This window comes from Acomys russatus, chromosome 20, assembly GCF_903995435.1.
Source record: "Acomys russatus chromosome 20, mAcoRus1.1, whole genome shotgun sequence".
Lineage (NCBI taxonomy): Eukaryota > Metazoa > Chordata > Mammalia > Rodentia > Muridae > Acomys > Acomys russatus.
Genome location: NC_067156.1, coordinates 37,566,166 through 37,590,628, shown reverse-complemented (window position 1 = coordinate 37,590,628; position 24,463 = coordinate 37,566,166). Strand labels below are relative to the sequence as shown.

General features: G+C 42.5%; 1 protein-coding gene across 1 annotated transcript in view; it reads right to left on the bottom strand.

The window, feature by feature from the left end:
• Nucleotides 1–22,480: 22,480 nt before the first annotated feature.
• The window catches only part of Tnfaip8 (TNF alpha induced protein 8), a 114,120-nt gene continuing 112,137 nt past the window's right edge, over nt 22,481–24,463 (bottom strand). The window contains exon 2 of the mRNA XM_051163101.1: nt 22,481–23,122. Coding sequence (XP_051019058.1) covers nt 22,557–23,122 — 566 coding nt within the window. The 3' untranslated portion in view covers nt 22,481–22,556. The remainder of the gene's footprint in view (nt 23,123–24,463) is intronic.

Below are 24,463 nucleotides of genomic sequence, written 5' to 3'. Positions count from 1 at the left end.
ATTTTCTCAATTAGTGATTGATGGGGGAGGACACAGCCCATTGTGAGTGGTTCTGTGCCCAGCTGGTGGTCCTGGGCTCTGTACAAAAGCAGGCCAAGCAAGCCAGGAGGTACAAGCCAGTGAGCAGCCCTCTTCCAGGGTCTCTGCACCAGACTCTAGATTTCTGCCCTCACTGATTTTGATGATGAACTTTCATATGGAACTGTAAGCAGAGCAAACCCCTTTCTCCCCAAATTGCTTTGGTCATGATGTTTCATCACAGCAATAGACAGTATGTGTAAAGATCCTGGGTTCAGTCCCCAGCATAGTGCATAAATAAATAATCTCTTCAACATTTAGATAGAACATTTGGCTTAGCAGGTATATGCCTGGTTTCCTGTTGATGTTTACCAAATTGTTTCCAAACCCAGGTAGCTTTAAATCACGAATAGTTATTATCATCTGTACCTACAGTTATCTTCGCATGGCTTAGATACCAATGTGTCAGGGTTCCACTTTTGCAGGGCCCACCTCAAGCCTACTTGTCTGGCCATAGGGAGACCTCGGTCTTTAGTAGTTATTGTCAATAAACAGCAGTTCCTTTCTATGTGGTCCTCTCCATAAGTCTATTCACGGCCTAGAAACTGGCTTTCTCAGAGCACATGAGAGACAGTGAGAGAAAGCACTCAAGACAGAAGTTACCGGTATTTCTTCAGAATACTTTTTTTTATTATTATTATATTTCTGGGTTAAGAAGATGGCTCAGTGGGTTAAGTGCTGACAGTGCAGGTATGAAACCTGAATTCAGAACCACAGAATCTACAAAAATCCAGAAGCAACAACAGGTACCTGTAACCTATAATATGACCCTGTGGTGAGATCGAAGGCACAGATGGGTGAATCCGCAGAAGCTGGCAGGCCACCTTGCTGGATACATAAAGTAGTAAACAATGAGAGATTGTCTCAAACAAGGTAGAAGGCAGAAACCAACACCTGAGACTGTGAGAGTGTCCTCTGATGCACACTGTGACATTCACACACCTTCATTCACTCACAGAAACATGCACACACACACACACACACACACACACACATCATATTATACACATATAAATCTTGTTTTTATTTCTTTAGTTGAGGGGATGAAATGAGAGCCATTCCCAAGCCTTTCTAGCTCTTTCTGAACTCCTGCTTGCTGGTGCAACTCAGCTGTTCTGGCTCAAACTCCTCTCCAAGGTGACTGATTCAAAGCAGCTTCTCTTGGGTTCTAACTGAATTGTTCTGCCTGACCTGAAACTAATTCTGGCATTATGTTTTAATCTCCTGGCTCTTTCTCATTCTCTGGATCATTCTGTCTTCCCCTGTCTCTAGCTTGTTCTCTCTGCAACCCATCTCTGTAAAACTGTGCTAGTAAAAACACTCTTGGTAAAAATCCCTCTCTTTCCCTCTCTGTTCTTTCATGCCCTGTTCTTATCAGAGTTGGGCTCATCCTATAGATGACTCATTTTGTCACATCTTCTTCTGATTCATCACTTTGTCTGTCCCTCAATTAGATGTCACTTTCAAACATGGATGCTTCCTTCTATAAGCAAATCTTACCTCCACTGTGTGGTATTAATGGCATGTACTAAGGGCGTGTCTGTATTCCAGCCAGATCATACTGTAATCCAGAGTGTGTCTGAATTCCAGCTGGATTACATAGACCTGGAAGGTCTTTGTCAGAGTAGCCATGTGCTGGATTAAAATTCCTCTACATATACACATAAGGATTAAAAAGAAAATACTCTCTGAAAGAATAGTGTTAGAGCAGAATTGTGTATAAAGCTGCAAACGCTTTCTTTACAGTTCTCTCTCTCTCTCTCTCTCACACACACACACACACACACACACACACACACACACTTCCAACTATCAACACCCTCCACTACTACAGTGGTACATCTGTTCAGTTGATGAACCCATATTTATATATCATCACCTCAAATCCACCCTTTCCATTAGAGTTTAATCTCTGGACTTTGATAAATGGTTAATAATATGTATCTGTCATGTCAAACAAAGTCATTTCAGCATCCATACCTATTCCTCTCTCCTGCCTTCCCGACTCCTTTGCAGCTGCTGATCTCATTGCTATCCCCACAGTCTGCCTTTTCCCAACTGTCATCCTGTCATCTCATCTGGCATCCAACCCTCACAGCCTTGTCAAATAGGCTTCTTTCACTTAGCATGTATTTAAGCTTCCTTTGAGTCCCTGCCCCCATGGCTTTGATAGCTCTTTCAGTGTGTATTGCTGTGTATTACTCTGATGTCTTAATGCATCACAGTGTAGAAAAATATCTCGTTTGCTTCTAGATTTTGGAAAACTACAGTGGTGTAATAACCTACTTTTATAAATGATATCCCATTAGTATTGTGATATACTGGGCACCGAAAGCAAATCAAGATCAGCCACAAAGACACCAGACATGAACAGCATGAGGGAACAATATTGGGGCAGATCCTTAAGTTTTTCCAGCATGAAAGGTGAGACAAATGCCAGTAGCCACCTTGACTTCAAGCTAGCACCAGCCAGCTAAAGAATTTTCTTATAGATCCTCTGCCTGAAATGGTCTCCTCTTAACAGATGCTCTTGACCCTACCCACTGAGAAGGTCCCTAAAGAAACATATAAATTTCAACCTCGCTGCCAGTTCATCTTCCTTTGTAAACAAAATCTATTTCTGGTGCATTTTCTTGAGATACACTACTCCCATTCAGAATTTCAACAGGGGACATCTCAAGTTATGTCATTATTTCTGTTCTTCCCTGTGTGCAACAGAGTGGAACCCAGAACTCGACAAATAGACAACTTCAAATATATTGCATGTGTATACAATGAAATATATAGGCACTAGGACATGCGTATGCATTCAGACGTCACATTTCAATTTTGCTATGTTGTTTGCCTTCTGCTGGAATGGAGGTGGAGAAATTTGGCGTTTTTGGTTTTACTGGATTCCTAACCCTAACCCACACATGTTGATCCAGCATTTGGTAAAGAAAATGTTTGTGTTGTTTTGTTTTTGCTTTCTTTCAGAACAAACCTAGGAATAGAACCCAGGGCTTTGTGGGTGCTAGGCAAGTGTTCTACTACTGAGCAACATGCCCAGACAAAAGGAAGTTTGTAAAACGATCTATTGAAGTTACATGCTTCTGTACAGCTTTTCACATCTGAGTTCCTGAACTCTCTGGAAATTGTATCTACATTTGGCATAGACTCTCTGCTTTTTGCCCCATCTGTATTCTGCTACTGAAGAACTAAAGGTGATTTAGCCAAACAAGCAAGTTTGTGTGTTGTGGGTGGCAGTGGCAGCACACCACCACAAGAGGGAGTAAAGAGCCACAGTAACAGCTCATTCGATGTGTGGACTTATTAATTCATCTGTATATTCACTTCTTACTTATTTGAAAAGCATCTTATTGTGTAGCTCACGGTGGCCTTGAACTCATGACAATTGTCCTTTCTCCGTATTGGGATTACAGGCATGAGCCACGACAACAGGTCAGGAAGAGGTGCTCAAGTTAGGCTCCACTAGACTGGAGAATACTAACAATTTCTGTCCCAACTCCTCTAGACCTCTTTCTCCTAATAATACAGAAGCCGAGGAAAGCTAGATCCCATACCTGTGCGTCCTGCTGAACAGAAGCTGGGAACAGCTTCTGCCACTATGTTGCCAGACTGACAAGGCAAAGGAACGAAGTTAATACTGATTTCCACAGCAAGGGGTTCTTGTCTCTAGGTGGAAGGCACCCTTCTCTGTTAGTCTCTGCTCTCTGATTTCCCCCAGAGTCCAAACCATTATTTTTGGAGGTTTTGTTTTGTTTTGTTGAGGTTTTGTTTTGTTTGTTTGTTTGTTTGTTTCAAGCCAGGGTTGTTTGTTTGTTTGTTTGTTTGAAGACAGGGTTTCTCTGTGTAGCCTTGGTTATCCTGGACTCATTTTGTAGACCAGGCTGGCCTTGAACTTACAGCGAGCCTCCTGCCTCTGACTTCCAAGTGCAAGTCAATTGCTTTATGAATTTGTCATCAAGCAATTAGATGACCAATGGTAACCATCAAAGGCCAACAGCAAGCTGTAGGCAGAGAAAGGTCAGGTTTAGAGCTTGGGAACCAGTTTCTTGAGTGGTATAAGGACTATTTTAGCAACGATACCCTGTCACTCTTGAGTCCTTTGTTCCTCAGGATGTCCTAAAAACAGCTACAATAAATGGTAACATATTATGCCCAAGAACCACACAGGGGCTTGGGGATTTGGTTTTTCATTATAGTGTAGCCTGGTAAAAGTATAGTTAATAGAGCCAAGTAGGATGAGTCTCCTCTGAAGAATTAGTCAGATGCTGCAGGCAAAAAAAGTAGTCAAAAAATATAAGGAGGAGTAACGCAATGGTACATGAGTGGTGACTGTGACCTACGATGGCTGCAATTCCTTAGGTCCTGGCTGATGCAGCCCAGTACAAATATCAAAAGTCTGGAACTTCATTTTCTGTTTTTGTTTTCTTTTGTGAGACAGTGTCTTACCTGGCTGGCTTCAAATACACCATCCTCCTGCCTCAGCATCCTGAATGCTTGAATTAAAGGCCTCCCCAACTAGATTTCACCTAGAACATGTCTTTAATGAGTTCAAGCACACCTACTGAATGAAAATATGAATTTCATTTGAACATTGCCAGAGGCGGAAAGTGGCCCAAGCATAGTGGAGGAGGAGAAGGCAGGCGTGGAAGCAAGCTGAAATCAAGAGGTCTTAGCGGAAGGAGGATTACAGGAAAAGCTGAATCTTTTTGGCATAAAGATATCTGGAGGGCAGAAGGAAGGAACGAGGCCTTGAGGCCCTGTACTGTATCGTGGGGGAACTTACTGCTCCCACACACCTGCCACACGCAGGTTCGAGGACTCCTAGTGCAGATTTCTGATTTGGAAAGTCTCATGGTGGCTGTCACAAACTCCTGGTCCTTAGACCTTTTGCCTCTAATGCCGCCTGCCTTTCACAGCACTCGTTACGGAAAACACAGGATGCCAGCTCACCATGAGCTTACATCCCTGTCACTTTATCAGCTCTGTTTCCTACCTCCAGACCTGTTATTTACAGCCCGCCTCCAAAGCTGGGGATTCCTGAGAGACGCCCAGGCCAGCTAGCCTTGTACTTGCGCTAAGTCAAGATCGGTCTTAGACGCTTCAGCAAAGAGGATAATCTGTCCTAGTGCCTCGTCATTTCCCATCTCTGAATCAAGCCAGATTAATAGGCATTTGGTCAGACTCGCTCTTAGGCTGCGTCGAGACTGGAAATAACCTTCACTGGCACGGTCGCTACAAGAACAGATTGTCTGGCATGCCGTGGGCTTCACAAATGACGTAGGTAAATGCTGAGCGGGCGACGTAGGTAAATGCTGAGCGGGCGACGTAGGTAAATGCTGAGCGGGCGATAATCAAGGCGAGCCCCTCAATCTCTTTCCAGGCCATTCCTCCATATCAGTGAGCCTCTCAGAACGATAATGAAGTATTTTATAAGCTACCGGTGACGTTGAGGCTTACTTTGGCTTCCGGTTCTGAAGGTTAAAGCCCAAGATCAGGTAGGCCAATTTGTTTTAGGTGTTGATGAGGGTCCCATTTCATGGTGGATGCACATGGTTGAACGCGCACAAGTGCTCACATCTCAAGCTAGAAGGGAAGCAGGGGTCGTATGGGTGCCACAGCTACTCTGGGCATGTTCCCAAAGATCTAAAGGCGTTTTTTAACATCCTCCCTCCTATGGATCCACAGCGCCACCATATTGCCACTCTGGAAAATAAACCTTTAACATATGGAACTTTGTGAAATGCTCATCCAAACCGTAGAAGTCACCTAATACAGCCAATCTAGAATTTTAAATACACTGCAAACAAGTCCTTTGGTGTCGCAGATTGCGACAGCCTTGATGTGCACGGCTAACAGGAGAATCACTTTTATCCAACTGCTCAGTACTGTTTCAGACTGTGCCCACATCTTTCATTGATTTCTGTTGTCACCAAGTCACCTTCATACACGCAGTCTCCAGCAGGCAAGCCAAAACAATGATAATCATTGACAAATGGCACAGAATGCACATTATAATCATCATCGTGACAAGGGAAACGTGAAGATTCTACAAAGCACAGTGGGAAGTGCTCCATTTTAATTCATTTAAAGCAAAATGTGTTATCAATAAGGGATTCACAGAGAATAAATATCATTTGCTTTAAAGTCATCCCTACATCCCATTAGAGCATTATCAATAAAATAAATAAAAGTTATTACCTTTCCTTACCATCCGGTTCATCGCAATACAACTGTGTGCAATAAAGTCAACTGTAAGTGCTTATTAGGAAAGGGCAGTTGTCCTCCCACAACAAGACATCTTCAAATGTATATGAAGCAGGCAGACAGAGCATAACAATTATTCTCAGGAAAGACATCCGAGCTCCTCAAAATGATTCAGTTCTGTCTCCATCGTCCATAACTTGCACTGGAAAATCTCACGACGAGCCTTGTGGATGACCCAGGGAGTCCTGAGTCCTGGAATCTAAGTCTCCTGTTGAGTTGAGACCTGCGACCTAACACACAAGAGCTGGAGGGCAGAGGCAAATCCTGCCGGACTGGATGTGCACAGGCTGGGGGAAGGGCATGAGCAGTTTGTGTAAGAGCTTGAAGGAGGAGTTCTGAACCCATACAGCCTGGGCTCTATAACTTAGGGGCTGGGAATCTCTCAACAATTCCTTCCTTCTAAGCCTAAATTTTCCCATCTATCAAATGATGTTTCTACCTCCTGGAGTTGTGGCCGAAACAAGATAGCGTTCTGCCATGCACAGAATTGGGGGTAGGGCTACTGATGAGTGTTGGGTTGGGTGGTTTTGGTTGTGTTTGTTTTTGCTTTTTCCATTTTCCAAATGTCTGGTGGGGGAAAAAATATTAGCCGAAACACGTCCATTAAGAGGGCTGTCATTAGCAATGGATTCCAGCCTTAAATCGAGCAAGGAGAATATAAACACTCAACCCTTCTTTGACAATCAGTGTCCTACTTTGCTTCCTATGCTGTGATAAACACCATGACCAAAAGAAAAAGACTGAAAGAAGGAAGGCTTTATTCCATCTTACAACCTAAAGTCCATCCCTGAAGGGAGGCAAGGCGGGGGGACTCGAAACAGGAGGAGGATCTAGAGGCAAGAATGAAGCAGAGGCCATGAAGGGTGCTGCTTACAGGCTTGCTCTCGAGGCTTGCTCCGCCTGCCCTCTTATCAAGCCCTGGACTAGCTGCCAACGATGACACGGGCACACGGTGGGCTCTGCACCCGCTCATGAGTCATCAATCAAGACATTGCCCCAGACTTGCTGCAGGTCAATCTGATAAAGGTCTTTTCTCAACTGATAGGATTAGAATGGTTTGAGTGTGACCTTGTTGGAGTAAGTGTATCACTGGGGATGGGCTTTGAGGTTTCAAAAGCCCATGCCAGGCCCAGAGCCCCCCTCTTTCTCTTCCTATGGGTCAGGACGTAGCTCTCAGCTACTGCATCGGTGACTGCCTGTGTGCTCCTTCCATTGATAATGGACTAAAAAAGCCCTCAGTTAAATCCTTTTATAAGCGTTGCTTTGCTCGTGGTGTCTGTTGTAGTTAGGGTTACAATTCTTGTGCTAAGACACCACAACCAAAGCAAGTTGGAAAGGATAGGGTTTATTTGGCTTCTGTATCACTGGAAGCAGGGACCTGGATTTAGGAGCTGACACAGAGGCCACAGAGGGGTACTGCTTACTGTCTTGTTCCCCACAGCTTGCTCAGCCTGCTTTCTTACAGAACCCAGGACCACCAGTCCAGGAGTGGCTCCACCCACAATGGGCTGAGCCCACTCACATCAACCACTAATTAAGAAAATGGCCCACAGGCTTTTCTACAGCCTGATCTTACAGAGGCATTTTTCTCAGTCGAGGTTCCCTCCTCTCTGATGACTCTAGTTTGTGTCAAGTTGACATAAAACTAGCCAGAACAGTGTCTCTTCAAAGCAGTAGAACAGTGACTAAGATGAGCATGATGATGATGGTGGTGGTGATGGTGATGGTGGTGTATTGAACAATCCCCAAGGAGGCTGATGTCAGCTAGGTCAAAGGTCATGACATGAGTGACTGGGTTTCTTTCTTCTTTTGTTGGCCTTGCATTACAGATTTCTTTTCCTGCTTTTTCCTCATGGAAGCTGCAGACTCATCGCTTCATTGTCTCCTGTTCAGTGGGAAGAGACAATGGCTTCCTCCTGAATCACGGGCAGAGGATACTGGAGTGAGCTGAGCTTGTTGGTGCTGGACTGCAATAACGAGCCTGTAATTACAGCTACTCAGGATACTGAGGCAGGAGGATTGGGAAGTTCAAGGCTTCCTTGGACTACTCAGTAAATCAAAAGCCAGCCTGGTCAATTTAGTGAGACCCTGTCTCAAAAAGTAAAAATGAAGGAAAGAGACACAGCTCTGTAAAAGTAACTTTTATTTGCTCATATCAATTATTGTCTGGTAGGCTTACTGCCTCCATCTGCTAACCTAGGCCTAGTCCTGGAATCTGCTAGCCTCCATACAATCTAACCTAGGCCTAGAATGTTTTCAGCCTCTGAGACTTACTGCTTATTAAGCTCACCCTTTCTTGTTCTTACTGAGCTCCGGGCTGGCTGGTTCAATTCAGCTGTTCTGGCTCAAACTCCTCTCCCAGCTGACTTATTCAATCTGGCTTTTCACTCAGCCTCTGAATTGATTTAGCTGTCCTCAAACTAACTCTAGCAATCTGCTCTAATATAAAATTCTGGCTCCTTCTCATTCTCTGGCTGGTTCTGCCTTCAACCTCTCTCTGTAAAACTCTCTCAGTAAAACTGCCTCCTCTCTCTCTCTCTCTCTCTCTCTCTCTCTCTCTCTCTCTCTCTCTCTCTCTCTTTCTCTCCATTGCCCCTTTAGGTAGTTTCCCTTTCCTCTATGTTCTCAAGGAAGTTGAGAATATACTATTGCCACTTTTTCATTGTTTGTGATTAAAGGCATGTACCACCACATCTGAACCTGAGCTTTTCTTTACCTGAACTTTGCTCAATACCAGGCTGGCCTTGAACTCAGATCTCCTTGCCTCTGTCTTCCTGGATTAAAGGCCTATTTGTATTCCAGCCAGATCACACAGACCTAGAAGGTCTTTGGATCTCATCTCTTGCCAGAGTAGCCATGTTATGAATTAAAATTCCTCTACACAGCTCAGCAGAAGAATGCTTGCCTAACATGCTCAAGGCATTGGATTCAATTCCCAATACTAGAAAAAAGTAAATAAATAAAAGCTACTAAGAAAATATAGATAGGATTTGAACTCAGGATTCTGTGCACTAGGGAAGTATTCTGAATGTAGGGACCTGTACACTCTAGTGACAGGGTACTACACCACCACCCCTATCTCTACAGCCAAGTCAGTCTTGATTGCATCACTGTATTATATATTTAGTCTGGAACCAATCATTATAGGACAGGAATGAAATGTTCTGACTGGCCAGAAGAAGGCCATATACCCAACGGGTTTTTGATTGTTTTATTGACCTTAACTTTATTACTACTGTGTGAGTGAGCATGTGTGTATGTATGCCCTTGAGGGCATATAACAAGGAACGGGTTTCAGCAATGGATGATAACTACCACAAACATACATGATATCTGATCATATATATTCTTAGTTAGCCATCTAGCATATTGAATGACAAAAAAATATACAATACCAGAAACCAAGACAAGCATAGCATCCAGGCTAGATCACCTCTGCTGTAATATGGGCAAGAGGTCTATGTTCTAGGAAAGAAAAGATTTAGTCACTTAATTGAAAGCACTTCTCACACAATAGTTGTAAGGCAGGGTCAACACCTATGAATGCAGAGTAACATATCAAGTAGCAATCATCCTCCTTCCCCTCCACCAGTTGGTCATGACCTTGGAAATTCCAGGATTTTAAACAGCGGAGCCACAATAGAAACCAAAGGAAGCCAGGGGGACAAACTAAGACTTTTTCATGTGCCTTGGAGAGCTAGCAGAAAAAACGGGCTTTTCTCAGCGATGCTCATATGGACTACATTTTGCACATATGGAATTCATGTCAAAGCCACAGCCAGGAGCAAGAGTGGTTTAAAAAAAAAGTGACCAATCACTTTCATAAATGAGAATGCACCAAGAATATGATCTCAGCTAAGCATTGGGGAATGAGAGGTCCCATTGTTGGAGGGAACCAGCAGACCCATAAGTAGGAATCCGATTTTGGTTGGATGGAGCTGCACCCAACCCCAGCACCTATGGTTAAATGTATTATTATATTATAGAAGTAAAAAACATGATGTAAAATGATAGGTAGTGTATATTTCCCAAAACGAAGGTTAACATTTTATTGTAAACATGAATCTTCCTTACGTATAAACTGCTACATGTTAAAAGTTTTTTGATTTTTTGGGAAGATTTAGGATTTTTTTTTCAGTTAACTTCAAAGAAAATCCCAAACCTGAATTACTTCTGATTCCAAGATTTTTACATGAGGGTCACTCAACCTATAATCTAAAATGCTCCAAGAATGAAGCAAGCCTCCTATATATTCATGGTATTAGATTCCCTGTTCATGAAAAATCTAGGACAATACATGAAGTGTACTGCAAATCTGAAATTTTCTATGAGAGGAAACTGTTTACTACAGAGGAATCTTGACCCACAGACTGGTGTCAGTCTACACTCTGCAAGCCCTCATCCTCTTCACATCCTGCCTACCTCTTGTCGGTGACAGCAATGGTACTGCAGTGGGTCGTGCAGGTGATGCCGGTAATAGTGGTAGTGGTAGTGGAAGCAGTGGTGATAGTGTCGGTGGTGGTGGTGGTGAAGGTTAACATCAGTACAGTGCTACCCAGATGTGAGGAAGTATTGTTTTGTTTTGTTTTTGTTGTTTTACTCAAATGCCTCATGTACACTTCATGTAACAGCTACGATCAATTCAACTCAATAAACAAAACCACCTCCCCCACCACCATCATGGCCACTTAGTAGCTCCTCATCCATATGGTTAATAACCATCAGAGCTGAGGACACAATAGCAAGAGATGCCAGTTTTCATACTTTCAGCAGCAAGCTGGTTGTTACATCCAATGGCTGTTAGCGTTCTTATTTGCATATTCATGAGCAAGAATCACTGAGGTAAACACAGAGCTAAGGTAATTGAAGAAATCTTTAAGCCACCGAGCTTTGTTTAAATGTATATCTGAGAACAGAGACCCATTGCAGCCACCCATCTATTCATGAGCACTAGGGGAGGGGCAGAGGGTCGGGTTCTTGGTACTTGTGGATTCAAGCCCTAGTCAGCTCAACCATTTATCAGATGTATTAGCTAGAACAGTGAGTTAAAACCACTTGGAGATGACCAACCCCCAGGGGTTGCCTATTGCAAAATACAGATATTGGCATTAAAATTCATAACAGCAAAATTACAGTTAGGAGGTAGCAACAAAATAATTTTATGGTAGGGGGTCACCACAACATGAGGAGCTATATTAAAATGTCGATGCATTAGGAGGGTTGAGAGGCACTGAACTAGAAGATGTACTATCTTCTGGGTGCCAGCTTCTCTTCTGTAAAAGAACATGATCCTGCATAACTCATGATGGGAGAGGATGACATGAAATCCCTACTTAGCACCTCCGTGTAGGCACACAGAGACACTTAGTTCTGACAGCATCGTGCTCAGCGTGGAAAAGTCTGAATTCCCAGATAACCAACATCTGACAAACGTCTGCAAAGGGGACAGAACTTAAAACAAAACAAAACAAAACACACAAAAACCCCCAAACCAGGAAAGGATCAAACCCATTTTATCTCTACGAGTACTAATCTTGACTACCCAAGATGCCCTACTTCCTCTTTTCTGGAACAAATAATTTTATCATCTGTGAGAAACTGGATCAGATTTCCCCTTGGTTCCCTCTTATTTGTACACAGGGGATTTTAGACGAACAGCATCCCAGAGACTGGTTAAGAATGATGGAGCAGACCAACCCAGGCATTCACCTCAATCCTTCCCAGATGCTCTCAGAAACACCATTTGATGAGGTAACTGGAAAGCTGATGTCTGTGGTTCCCCAGATTCCAGGAACTATGGTGAAACCATCCTTGCCCCATCTCTCCAGTCACCTGGGTAACACTGATTTACCGTTAGGTCATTCTCCACAGCTAGTTTGTTTTTACATTCCAAGTTCAAATCACACCGACTGCTGCCAGGAAGACAAAGCCTCTTATCAGACGGTGACTTCTATAGAGCTGGAGTGATGCTTAGCTCTCTCTCTCTCTCTCTCTCTCTCTCTCTCTCTCTCTCTCTCTCTCTCTCTCTCTCTTTCTCTTTCTGTGTGTGTGTCCGTGTGTTTGCCTATGTGTGTATGCATGTGTGTTGGTCAGAGGTTGATGTCTGTGTCTTCCTTAATGCCTTCTACCTTATTTTTGAGACAGCGTCTCTCACTGAATTGGAGCTTATTGATTTGGTTAGGCAGGAGATGGGCTGGCCAGCAAGCCCTGGATCTTCCTGTCTCAACTTTCCCATTCCTCCAGCTTAGAGCTGCATGCCCATACTTAGTTTTTGGTTTGTTTGTTTGTTTAATAAGTGTGCCAGAGATCTGAAATAAGGCCTTCATGTTTTCATGACAAGCTCTTTATCAACTAAGCCATCCTCCTGGTTCCATATATTAAAAATAGGCTAAACCAAATGGTAAACTTCAAAATCCCATCTTTTCACAATCATGAAAAATAAAACTTTCATGAGTCAGCTAGTGGAAGGAAGTGTTGGCGTTTGTCTAGAAGGGATCTGAAACAGTCCTCTGGATGGTATTCAACATGAAAGAGACAAGCCCTGTTCTTTCTAGAGACAGAGAAAGCCACTGGGGGTTGAATCTCAGTGAGGCTCTGAACCCCACCACGGGCTCCATGTTTAGGGATCTGTACTGACCTTGCTCTCTAATCTCGGCCAACAAGAGGACAGGATATTTCCTTAATGCTTTTCCTCCAATACTCAGAAACCTCAGAACAGTGATAGCGACATGTGGCCAAATGCTGGGAAAAATTCACTGACTCCTGGGTCAACGACAAAGAAGTCCACAAACATAGCTGCAAGAGAGGCCACTCTCTTCAGATACATGCTAATGGGTACTCTTGGATCTCCACCCAAAGGCTCAGGGGCACACACATACTCATGAAGCCAAAATTTGTCTCGCCTCATGAGGTGTGGGGAAGTCTGCTTATCAAGATAAGGATTTTTTTTAAGTTTTATATTAGGTATTGTATAGTCCCAGTACCCAGGAGGTGGAGGATGATGGAGGATAATGACTACTGTGTCAGCTTGGGCTACAACAGAGATCCTTTCTCAAAAAGCAAGCTCATCTATGTTACCCATCACTCAGATATTTGTGAAACTTTACATATGAATGAAATGTTAACCATTGATGAAACTGTTCCTTGTTTCTACATTCATTCTTCTACTTCATAGGGGTTGTACTCTAAATCTTGTCATGGACGTAGCTGTAATCAGTTTTGTTTTGAATAAAAGCAAAAGACCCATATACGTTTTTCCTACATCTACTATCATTCATACAGGCATGAACACACAGACTTTCACATACATTTGCCTTGATATTGAAAAAGGAATCTGCCACCACTTTTGAGTTTATTGCTTTAAAAACATCAGCCTAAAATCAAACTGTTAGAAAATCTTCATATCAGGAAGCATATTCTGGGATATTCAACAACCTGGGAAGCGAAATTTAGAAGTAAGTGAACTGTGCACTGACTGTCAGCCTCCCCATCAGTCAGCAAACTCTTTACGAACAGCACCCAGTTGTTCTCGCAGAATCCAGTGTTTCTTGAATAGCATAGTTAAATTATAGATGGGAACTCACCTTTCACATGGACAAGAATGTACTATAAGTGGGTTAGTCTATTACTCTTGTATTTGTTTCTAGTTGAAAAAAACTCTCTGAAGAACTCCAGACACCCCCACGTATTGGTGTCTTTGCTGGAGCCAGGAGAGAAAAATAATGACATGGTATTTAGTCTGTAAAGGCAACTTCAAAGAATTACTCTTTCTAGAGTTCATGCCCTGGCATAGCTCCCTCCACGCTGAAGCCAGGTTGCATGTGTGTGCACATTCCTAAGAAAACACAGACTCTTCAGGAGACTCTGAAAGATCATTTCTATACCATGGAATGCCCTGCTCAAGCAAAACTTCTTTGTGTATCTAGGAACCAGAAGGCTTACCAAATAGTTTATTATACTAAGGATGTCATTGATACTGCGTGTCCATTTTTAAAATTGACCCCAGCACCCGAGTCATCTTGTGTTCCTTTGCCATTAGAGGAGACAGAGACTCAGTAACAAAAGTTGGTCAAGTGGATCCTGTATACCTCAGTGAACACTCTGGATCCCACGTGCCAGAGGAGCTTTCTTGGTGGTTGGTAACATTTTGCATATGTTGTCACACATTGCGTCTGGAAAAATTAAGTGGTCTATAACATTATATTGGAGGAAGTCCCCTGGAAACATTCAAATTGGTCTCTCTGGGACTCTTTTCTGTGGGCTGTTTCCTCTGCTGACTATCTGTAATAAATCATAACTGTGAGTTTGACCTTTTCCTGTGGTCTCCCGAGCCTACCACCAACCCCAGCAGTACAGTTGCAGACTCCCAGAAGAGCTTGGACACGCTTGGACTAGTACAGTGAGCAGAAGTGGGGCTGGGTCTGTCTTGATGTGAGTCACTGAAGGACTGGAAACTTCTGCTTTTGGACTTGTCATACTCTAAGGAAGTAGAAAATGCTATAGAAGAGATCAAAATTCCCAGTCACCACAGAGTGCTAGGCTAATCTTCAGCTACCATGTGACTGTAAGCTATGAGAGAAGAGAAATGCCAAAAGTACAGGGTACATAGAATGACTTAACATGTGTGAGGCCCTGAGGTCAATTCTCAGTCCCAAATCCAAACAGCTAATGATCTGTGTGAGCCCATTTAACCCTAGGAATCATGGGAGACAGCTAACTTTTTTTTTTTTTTAAACCACAGACTTTTGCTGATGGCTTGTGATACAGCAATAAGAGACTAACACCAGTAGAAACAATCCAAGTGATTTCCTGAAGTGTAGAATGTAATGGTTAAAAGGTGATGCCTAAATAGCAGCCAGACAGTATTTTTCACAACTCAATCCAAAATAATTTTCCTGAATTGAAAGCAAAAGCCAGTTTTTAAAGAGGACCTGGCTTGGATGGGGTTCCCCTGGTCTGTTGACGCCTGTATCTGAATTCCTTTTAGATTCAGGCTTATTTGTATTGCTTTTTGGGTAGTGGCAGAAGGCCAGCAATAAACAGCATCCCACTTAGGTACAGTTGTCATCTTTCAGGGCCCTCTGTGTTTGATTTTTATCTTTCAAATGAAAATATGAAATAGTTTTACAAACATTGGGAGAAAGTTCCCTGTCAAGCCAGGAGCAGGAAATAAGTTTACTGCTGGCTTCAACTTATGCACGCTGTACCCAGCTGGGTTCTACCTGGTCACCCTCCAGTGACTTCCTGGGAGGAAGAGATGCCAAACCTCTGACACACACTGTTTGCAGACACCATGGAATGTTTCCACCCTTGGAGTCCAGGGTCTGTTCTTCAGTGAATAATTCAGCAATGTAAAAGTGTCACTGCTCAGCTGTGAAAGCAGGGTCCCTGAGGAGGTGAAAGGACTAACACTGTGACTTCTATCTGGCTATCAGCGAGGAGTTCGCCTTCAGAAAACAAGTGGTCTTAGAAGAGAGCGAAGCTGACAAGAAGATGCCCTTCAGCTTAGAGAAACGGTAGTGCCTACTGAGCTGATAAAAACCTGTTGCTAGAGAAAGGAGAGCAGCATTATAAACTATCAATTATCCCATGCAATGGTGACAGTAGAGATCTCTGTCCTTTCCTTCTCTGCCTCACGTTTACACTCCATTCTAGGCCGCTTTAGATGAATAAGCTGTCTGCGAGCTTTTAAATGGAAAAGTCAAAGGACAGAGGAATTTGTTGCCTTAGTTGACTTTGTGAATCAAAACACTTAAAAAAAATCAGATATTAAATTTTAAAATCTGTTGTGTGTTGATGTTTTGTGGGGGGATCAGAGGACACCTTGAGAGTGTCAGTTTCTCCTTTTATCAGGCAGGTTCCAGGGATGAAATGCAGTCTTTCAGGCTTGGCCACAAGTACAGTGAGCTCAGTGGTTCTCAACCTGTGGGTCACGACCCTCTGGCAGGTCACACATCAAATATCTTGTATGTCAGATACACTACGGTTCACAGATGGAACAAATTACAGTTATGAAAATGTGTTTATGGTGGGAGAGAGTCTCAAAAACATGAGGAACTGTAGTAAAGGGTCGAGGCATTAGGAAAGTTGAGAACCACTGGTTTAGCTGCTGGGCCTTTTCACTGGCTCCAACTCAAGTATTTTCCCCTTGTGCTAAGATTGAACTGTAAGTTCCTGAGCCATCACTTTATTTTCACAAGTCAAAACCAGAATCATGCAGCAGCGAGCAGAGAAGGCAGAATTTTCTCAGCCATGCAGGAAGAAAGAGAAGGGGTGATTCCAGGGCTGCCTGATCTTACGCAGATCTCTTGGAGCTTAAGTGACTACAGAGGTGGGGTCTCTGCGTGTGCAGAGCATTTCCAAAGCACAGATGTTTTCCTCTTAGCCGGAATTTCTTCCTGGTTTGTCCACATCCTCTCTCAGGAATCAGCAGGCAGCATGCTGTAGTAGTGGCATGGCCCTTAACCTGCAGCTCGAGCTCATCGCTGGGTGGAAAAACCTTTTTGGGAAGGACAGAAATGAGTCCTTCCACACAGTGTTCCCCTTTTATCAATTTTCCTGAGGTTAAAAAATGGTCCCTCTTATTTGGGCTGTACATAAGTGTCCCTAGTGACACCAGAGTAAAAGACACAAATGTTCAACACTTGGTGGAGATGGTTTTGGGGGAATATAAGCATAGATTTTCCTGTTGCATCATTTCAGAAACAAAAGTTGACTCATTCTTCTGACTAGTGTTCCAGTATTTTTATTATGCCATTTGTATAGTTTCTTTCTTCTCTGTTTTTGTTGTTGTTGTTGTTGGGGTTTTTGTTTGTTTGTTTGTGACAGAGTCTCATAATTCAGGCAGGTGATGAACTTGATAAATGCTTGAGGGTGACTTTGATCTTCTTGCCTCCCACCTCACTTTACCACACTAAGCTTGTTTTTTGTTTTGTTTTGTTTTTTTTAAGATGTATTTTTATTATTTTTGAATGGATGTGTGTATGTTCTTGTGGATATATTCACATGAATGTTGGTGCCAGAGGAGCCCAGAGGTATTAGATAGAACCGCTGGAGCTGGGGTGGTAGGCCATGGTGAGCTGGGAGGCGAACTCAGGTTCTCTGTAAGAGCCGTATAGACTCTTAACCTCTGAGCCATCTTTCCAGGCTGTCAGTTTGGGACATAACTTTTATAGAGAGAGCTTTATAATCTATACTTGAATTACAAAAAAACAAAACAAAACAAAACAAAAACACAAAACGGTTTCAGAGCTAGGATAAAGTTGTATCTGTCAAATAACACTTCTAAAACTGCTGTGAGTTTAACTTAGAGGCTTTCTGAGAAGGTGTGTAATTTCTCAAGCTGAATATGGGTAAGTTTAGCTAATTTAGAAAGTGCAGGTGTGGAAATCCAAACCTGACAACAGTATTTAAACACTATATTCCTGTTAACATGCTGTTCCATTAGAATATTTTAATGTCCTGGTGACTGAACACTCAACCTTTACTACAAATATTTCAGCCCATGGATGAATACATTGACCTTTCATTTATCAAAGTGGGGTCTGTTAAATTATTGCTTAGCTCATATACTCACGTCCAGTATCTCAAGGAACATGTAAAACTCTCAGTGGAAAAAAAAAAATTTCAACCTGAGAAGTCGAAACTGCAAAAAGTTATGTCAAGCCATCAGGAGCTTAAGCTTTGTAGATTTTAGATTTGTTCTATATATGTATTCACATAGCAGGGGAGAAAAGGGCTTTCCAGAAAAATCAAGAATGAGTTGTTAGAGAGACAAAAAAAAAAGCAGCATTTCTGTGTCATTAAGGCTCCTCACACATGTTTTTCTTCTAAAACAAACTGAGTTGTATATGCAGTTGTAATAATCAGAAAAACACAAGAGTATGTTTCTAATCTTACTTGTCAAAATCTTTTTAGTCTCCAAACCTGGAAAAAAGGTATTGATGCCATAATACTCCTTGGCGCGCAATGGGGTGCTGTGTCGGTGCAGGCACAGTGCTCTGTCCGGGGGAGGGACACCTCACCTCATGAGCCCACGTTCAAAGCCTCCTTAATTGTGAGCACCTTGAGCTGAGGCACCAGGGGAGGCAGCAATCTGAGCTACACCGTGCCTTCCAATTAGATCTCATGCTGCAGCATCCAAATGCCTTTGTATAAAATTAGACCCAGATCTTTGCATAGGTCAGGCATGCAGTGATTTAAATTCGGTCTAAAATGTCACTATTTGAAAAGTGTTTTCAGAAGGATAAAACGTGTTCTCTGAGCCAGTGATATGGTCGCCATTGCTTTTAGCCATGTTACATTTAAATACAAACCAGGGCGCATTGATACTGTGGCTGTGATACTTAGGCATGACCTCAAGAAAACTTGCATTTCCCTTGTCTCGGTTTCCTCATTTGCAAAGTGATGAAGACTGGTGGTGGTGGGGTGAGTTATTGGGTGATTGTGCCTGGCACATGAAAGCCAATATTGTTAATTGCCAATATTGGTCATCATTCACTTATCATCTAGCTCATGCTTTTTGCAACAACAACAACAAAAAAAAATCCACCAACACATACATACAATCAGTTCTAAGACATTTTTTTCTTTCACAAATTCTAAAAAAAACAAAAAACAAAAACATAATTTAGAAGAAAAGGGTTGGAACACATATAGTAGCACACACCTATAATCAGTCCTAGCACTTGGGAGGCTGACGGAGGAGGATCACGATTTTGATGCCAGGCTGAGTTACAAAGTCAGACTTTGTGTCTAAAATAAGTAAATAAATAAATAAATAAATAAATAAATAAATAAAAAGGAAAAAAAAAAAAAAAAAAACACGAAACATAGAAAACAGACACGTAAGTTCCCAAATTGGATTATCTTTGCTTAGAGTTATCCACCCAAAGCTTGTTCAAATTCTTTCCAGTTCCTTCCTGCCCAAAGCCATGTAAAATAAGAGGAAGCTTAGGTCAGAAATTAGCCTGCTACTCATTCGGAAAGGGCAATAACTTGCTAATCATGACGTGTTAACTGACCAGGAAATACATACTTACCAGGCAAAAGATTAACAAGGCTATTGTTTTCAGAAGATTCTGAAAAAATGGCAGCATAGCTTCCTGCTTCAGCATACAGTTAGTCTTCCATGTCTGTAGGTTCTGCCTTTGTGGATTAAAAATTAGAAAACAAACAAACAAACAAACCAAAAAAACGCTGTAGGGGCCAGAAATATAGCTCAGCAAGTAAAGGCACCTGTTGCTACAGGTACGTGATACATAAGTTCAGTCCCAGAACCTACACAATGGAAGGGGAGCACCAACTCCAAGTTGTCTTACCTCCACAAGCATGCCCCCCCCCACATGGACACACACATACACACACTACATTCTTCCTGTGATTATTCCATAAACAAAACACCTTTTTTTTTTTTACCTTCTAAATCAGCAATTACATTGTTCTATATGTTGTAAGTAATTTAAAAAAAAAAAAAAGATTTATTTATTATTAATACCGTATTTAGCCTGCATGTGAGCTAGCAGGCCAGAAGAGGGCACCAGATTTCGTTATAGTTATTAGCCACCATGTGGTTGCTGGGAATTGAACTTAGGACCTTTGGAAGAACAGCCAGTGCTCTTAACCCCTGAGCCATCTCTCCAGCCCTGTAAGTAATCTTGAGACTTGTAAATATAGGCAGTCTAGATACAAATACTATGCCATTTTTGACAAGGGACTTCAGCATGTGCAGTGTTTGACATCTACGGGGTGTTCTCACACTAGTTACCCACAGAGACTTCTTTTTGCCTTCCTGGGTGTGTTGGCTAGTTTTATGTCAACTTGACACAAGCTAGAGTCATCAGAGAGGATGGAGCTTCAATTGAGAAAATGTCTCCATAATAAGATCACGCTGTAGGCAGAGGAAGGTGGATCTATTTGTTCTACAGAGCGAGACCAGGATGGCCAAGGCTACACAGAGAAACCTTGTCTTAAAAAACTAAACCAAACCAAACCAAGCAACCAACCAGAGCAGGCCATAGGCAAGCCTGTAGGGCATTTTCTTAAGTAGTGATTTGTAGGGAAGCGCCCAGCCCATTCTGGGTGGGGCCACCCCTGGGCTGGTGGTACTGAGTTCCATAAGAAAACAGACCGAGTAAGCCTTGGGAACCACCCAGTAAGCAGCACTCCTCCATGGCCTTTGCATCAGCTCCTGTATTCAGGTTCCTGCCCTGCTTGCTTCCTGTCCTGACTTACTCCAGTGATGAACTGTTACAACAAAGCGTAAGCCGAATAAGCACTTTCCTCCCCAACTTGCTTTTTGATCATGGTGTTTCATAACACCAACAATAACCTTAAGTTACTGCTGTATGAAACTAAGAGATACTACCAGCATCCGCATGCGCATTGTGTTGCTACCCTACAGGCCCATCAATATTATTCAAATGTGAGCAGACATCTCTCTAAATTTCTCCCAATGTCTTCTATGTTTTTTTTTTTTTTCTTTTGGTCATGTCCTGAGCTAAAAATTCTTGAGAAGCTGTCCACTTCACCATCCATACTCCTATTGTACAAGATCTGGTAGAGAAGAGAATGTGTCAGATCAGTGGCTCCCATCAGTTCACATTCGCAGCTTCCCCGAGGTTGGAAACGGGCGGGTCAAGGAAGGCTGCCAAGCTCCGTTTTTATGAGCCATTTAGTCGCTATGACATCCAACCATGAGAACTGCAGCCATTATGCTAGTGTTAAAACCTCTAGCAATATTGACAGGCTCCGGGAGGTAGGAAGCATACTCAGCTCAGCTCAGGATGTAACGTCACACAAGCAGAGATGCCTTTTGGCTTTGATGTTTGTGTTAACCAGGCCAAGCTGGGTCTCAGAGAAACTTGACCACTTCCCTCGGATCTATGATGGGACAAAGCAGATTTCAACTTCTGGAATTTTTCACTCATGGGACCTTTCTTGGTGAGTTTTTATTTCACTGTCAGGATTATTGAGGTAGACAAATGACAGGCTCAGTGGCAATGCCAATATTTAGTGCTGGTGGTTGGGCCAGAGTCTTCTAGTTCTTTTTACACAATAAGCCAAGATCCACTTTGTCATCTGTGCACCTAAAATTATACAAAAATAGCACACCACCCACTGGAGACAGATATGCTCATCAGTCCACTCGTCAAAATAGCAAATAACACAATCTAAAACCTGAGTAGTTAAATAGAAAATGATCTTTTATTCATCAATCCCCATTAAACACTGAAATGCATTCATCTTTCTTACGTTACTCAGCAACACCCCTTCTGTCAATTCACCCCCACTCCCCTAAATTAGTTCATCTTTAAACTCAAGAATTTTTTTCCTTTTTTTTCCCATGCTACTTACATTTTATTGTCTCAATACCAAAGCCAATCTAGAATCTTTTTTTTTTCTCCTACGTGTGAAATGGAAGTTAATACCAGAGACTTCTGTCAACACATGTTTGGGATGACATCAAAGTTAGGCCCTAAGCAAGTGCTTCAAGGTAATAACATGCCACTACAATTTTGAGACTCTAAGTTTCACAAAAAGTAGAACTTGGTTTCAAAAGCACACTCCTACTATGGACGTTACTCATGATGTCTAACATTGTTTATTTCAACAATCCTGATTTCAGACATGCAGTTTTCTGCTTTCCTGAGCATTCAATCCAACTGCCTCAGACTTAATTCCTGAATATCAGTGACAATCTGTAACCAAAGAGTCAACAGTAGACTGGGAAGCAAAAATTGTTTCAAAAGGATCAATGACAGCAAAGAGAGGTTCTTGGAATTTGGAAAGAGATACACAGACGTAGTAAAGGATAAAAGTGAGCCAAGATACACAACTTTATACATAATACAAATATCCAATGTGCCACCAACACAATTTCCCTAAAGCACAAAAAGTTCCAGCGATTGGAGCCACACTCATGTGTCTTGGTGTCACTTTCCATTTGAATTACCGACCGTCTGTTTTTTCCCACATCATGCCATACATTAAAACATTTTCAGCCAGAATTTTTGGCAGTATGCTTCCCCCCACCCCAAATACAGCAAGCCACACAGAAGAACTACCATTAATGTACAACAACTGGTTGCACGGGGCCAGCGCTTTCTGAAAATACACATCTCTAAAAGATTCTGTCTTCCCTTCATGAGTGAGCAGTGCTCCGTAGTCACTTAAATTGTTGCTGGTCACGCTCCCATTTCACGGGCTCATATGTTCTCTTCATCCAACATTTTGTTGATGCCGTCGCAGAGTTTCTGTAAGTGAGGTTTAAATTTTCCAAAGGGATTATACAGGGCAGCCAAGAAATCACAATCTGAAAAGTGATCAAAGACATTATTGATCCGTCCATGCGACTTGGCGGTGAGGTGGCGCTGAACGATGTCATGCAGCAACTCTCGGCACTCGTTCAGCAGCCGGGACAGGACGTTGCGGTCGAAGGTGTACTCCACCTGGTGGAAGCTGACAACCGTCATGGCGAGCTGGTGCACCTTCTTCTTGAACTTCTCCATCAGCGCCAGCTCGTCCTGGTTGAACTGATTGTTCCTGTGGAGGACAGCCAGCTTGATGACCGTCTTGATGAGGTTCTTGATGACTTTCTCTGCCTCCTTCTTGTTCTGGGTGTACTCCTTGGTCACCCTGTAGAGCTCGTCTAGCACCTCGCTGCTGGTGTCGTCAATCAGGGTGGTGGCGATGGATTTGGATACCATTTTACCCAGGATCTTCTTTTGTGCCTGAACGGCCAGGTTTTTGGAATTAAAGACATCTGTGGCCACTATATAATAAAACAAAAAGAAAGGAACAAAAATATCGGTTAGCAGCAAGCAAAATAAAACAAAGCTCCAAGTATTAGGGAGTACTTCTCCTTATTCCTTCACTATTTGCAGTTTGTCTTCCATTTATTGATATAAGACTCTGTTCAGGGGGAAAAAAAAAACCCAGAGACTCAATATTTTGTGCATTTTCTAGGCAATAGGTTCTCATATGTTTGAATTAATTGGTTGATATATAATTAAAATTCCTTCTTCAGCAGTTAAAGTTGGTAACTTCCTTGAAAATAACTTTTGATAAAAAAAAGTTTGGGGTCTGGAGTGACAGTTTAGTGGTTAAGAGCAGTTGCTGCTCTTGCAGAGGACACGTATTCAGAACTCAGCACCTATGTTGGGAGGCTCACAAACGCCTGTAACTCCAGCTCTATGGGGATCGGACATTGTGGGCACCTGCACACTTGTAGTACGTATTCACATAGATGTGGACACAGCCATATAGATAAAAATAAATCTAAAAATTAAATGTTATGTCTCATGAGGCAGTAAACTTTTGTGCCTTTTTATCTAGCTTAGATATTAAAAAATTATTAAAATATTTAAGTCAACTCTATACCTATCTGTTAAGTACCTGCACACCAAGGTAGCTAAAAGAAACTCATTTGAATAAAAGCAGGATAAATAGCAAGGCCATGATACTGAGCAAGTTCACACGTTTACTCCAGCAAACCCAAAGGAAAGTCCTCTTTTACAAACCAGGTACAAAAAGCCTAAGTGCCTAAGACATTGCTCATTGCTCTCCCAGCCATCCCACCCACTTTGAATTTCATTCGGAGATGTCAGCTTTTGGAAGGTTACACCCCAGGGGGAGTATTCCAGGACCACTGTTTCTTTTAAGCTTTGAGGACATACGCTTATTTCACGAGCCAAAGAAACATGCTACATGCAAAACACACTTTGGAGGCTTGGGTTGGCTTTTGGAATGCTCGTAACGAAATTTGGCAGATGTTTAATGTACACCGAAGAAGAGTTGCAGGAATTACAGATTAATGACATGCAAAATGGGATGCTTCCAGCTTAGAGCACAGCAGCGAAAATGCTCAGCAAGCCTGCGTTAGTTTTGCTCCCCCACAATCATCCCTTCTATGTGCTGCCTGCAACTGGAAGCTTGTCTACGACTCTGCCTTTTCTCCTTCCCCTGGCTGAGGGCCTCAGGAGTATAGTTCTCTGGATATCCACTCTGCCATGTGATCCAGGAATTTCTGCTCTCTCTGTACATGCCAGAAAAATGTACTTGGAGCAGTTAAAAATATAACCATTTAGTAACAAAGATGAACAGCTTAGGGCAC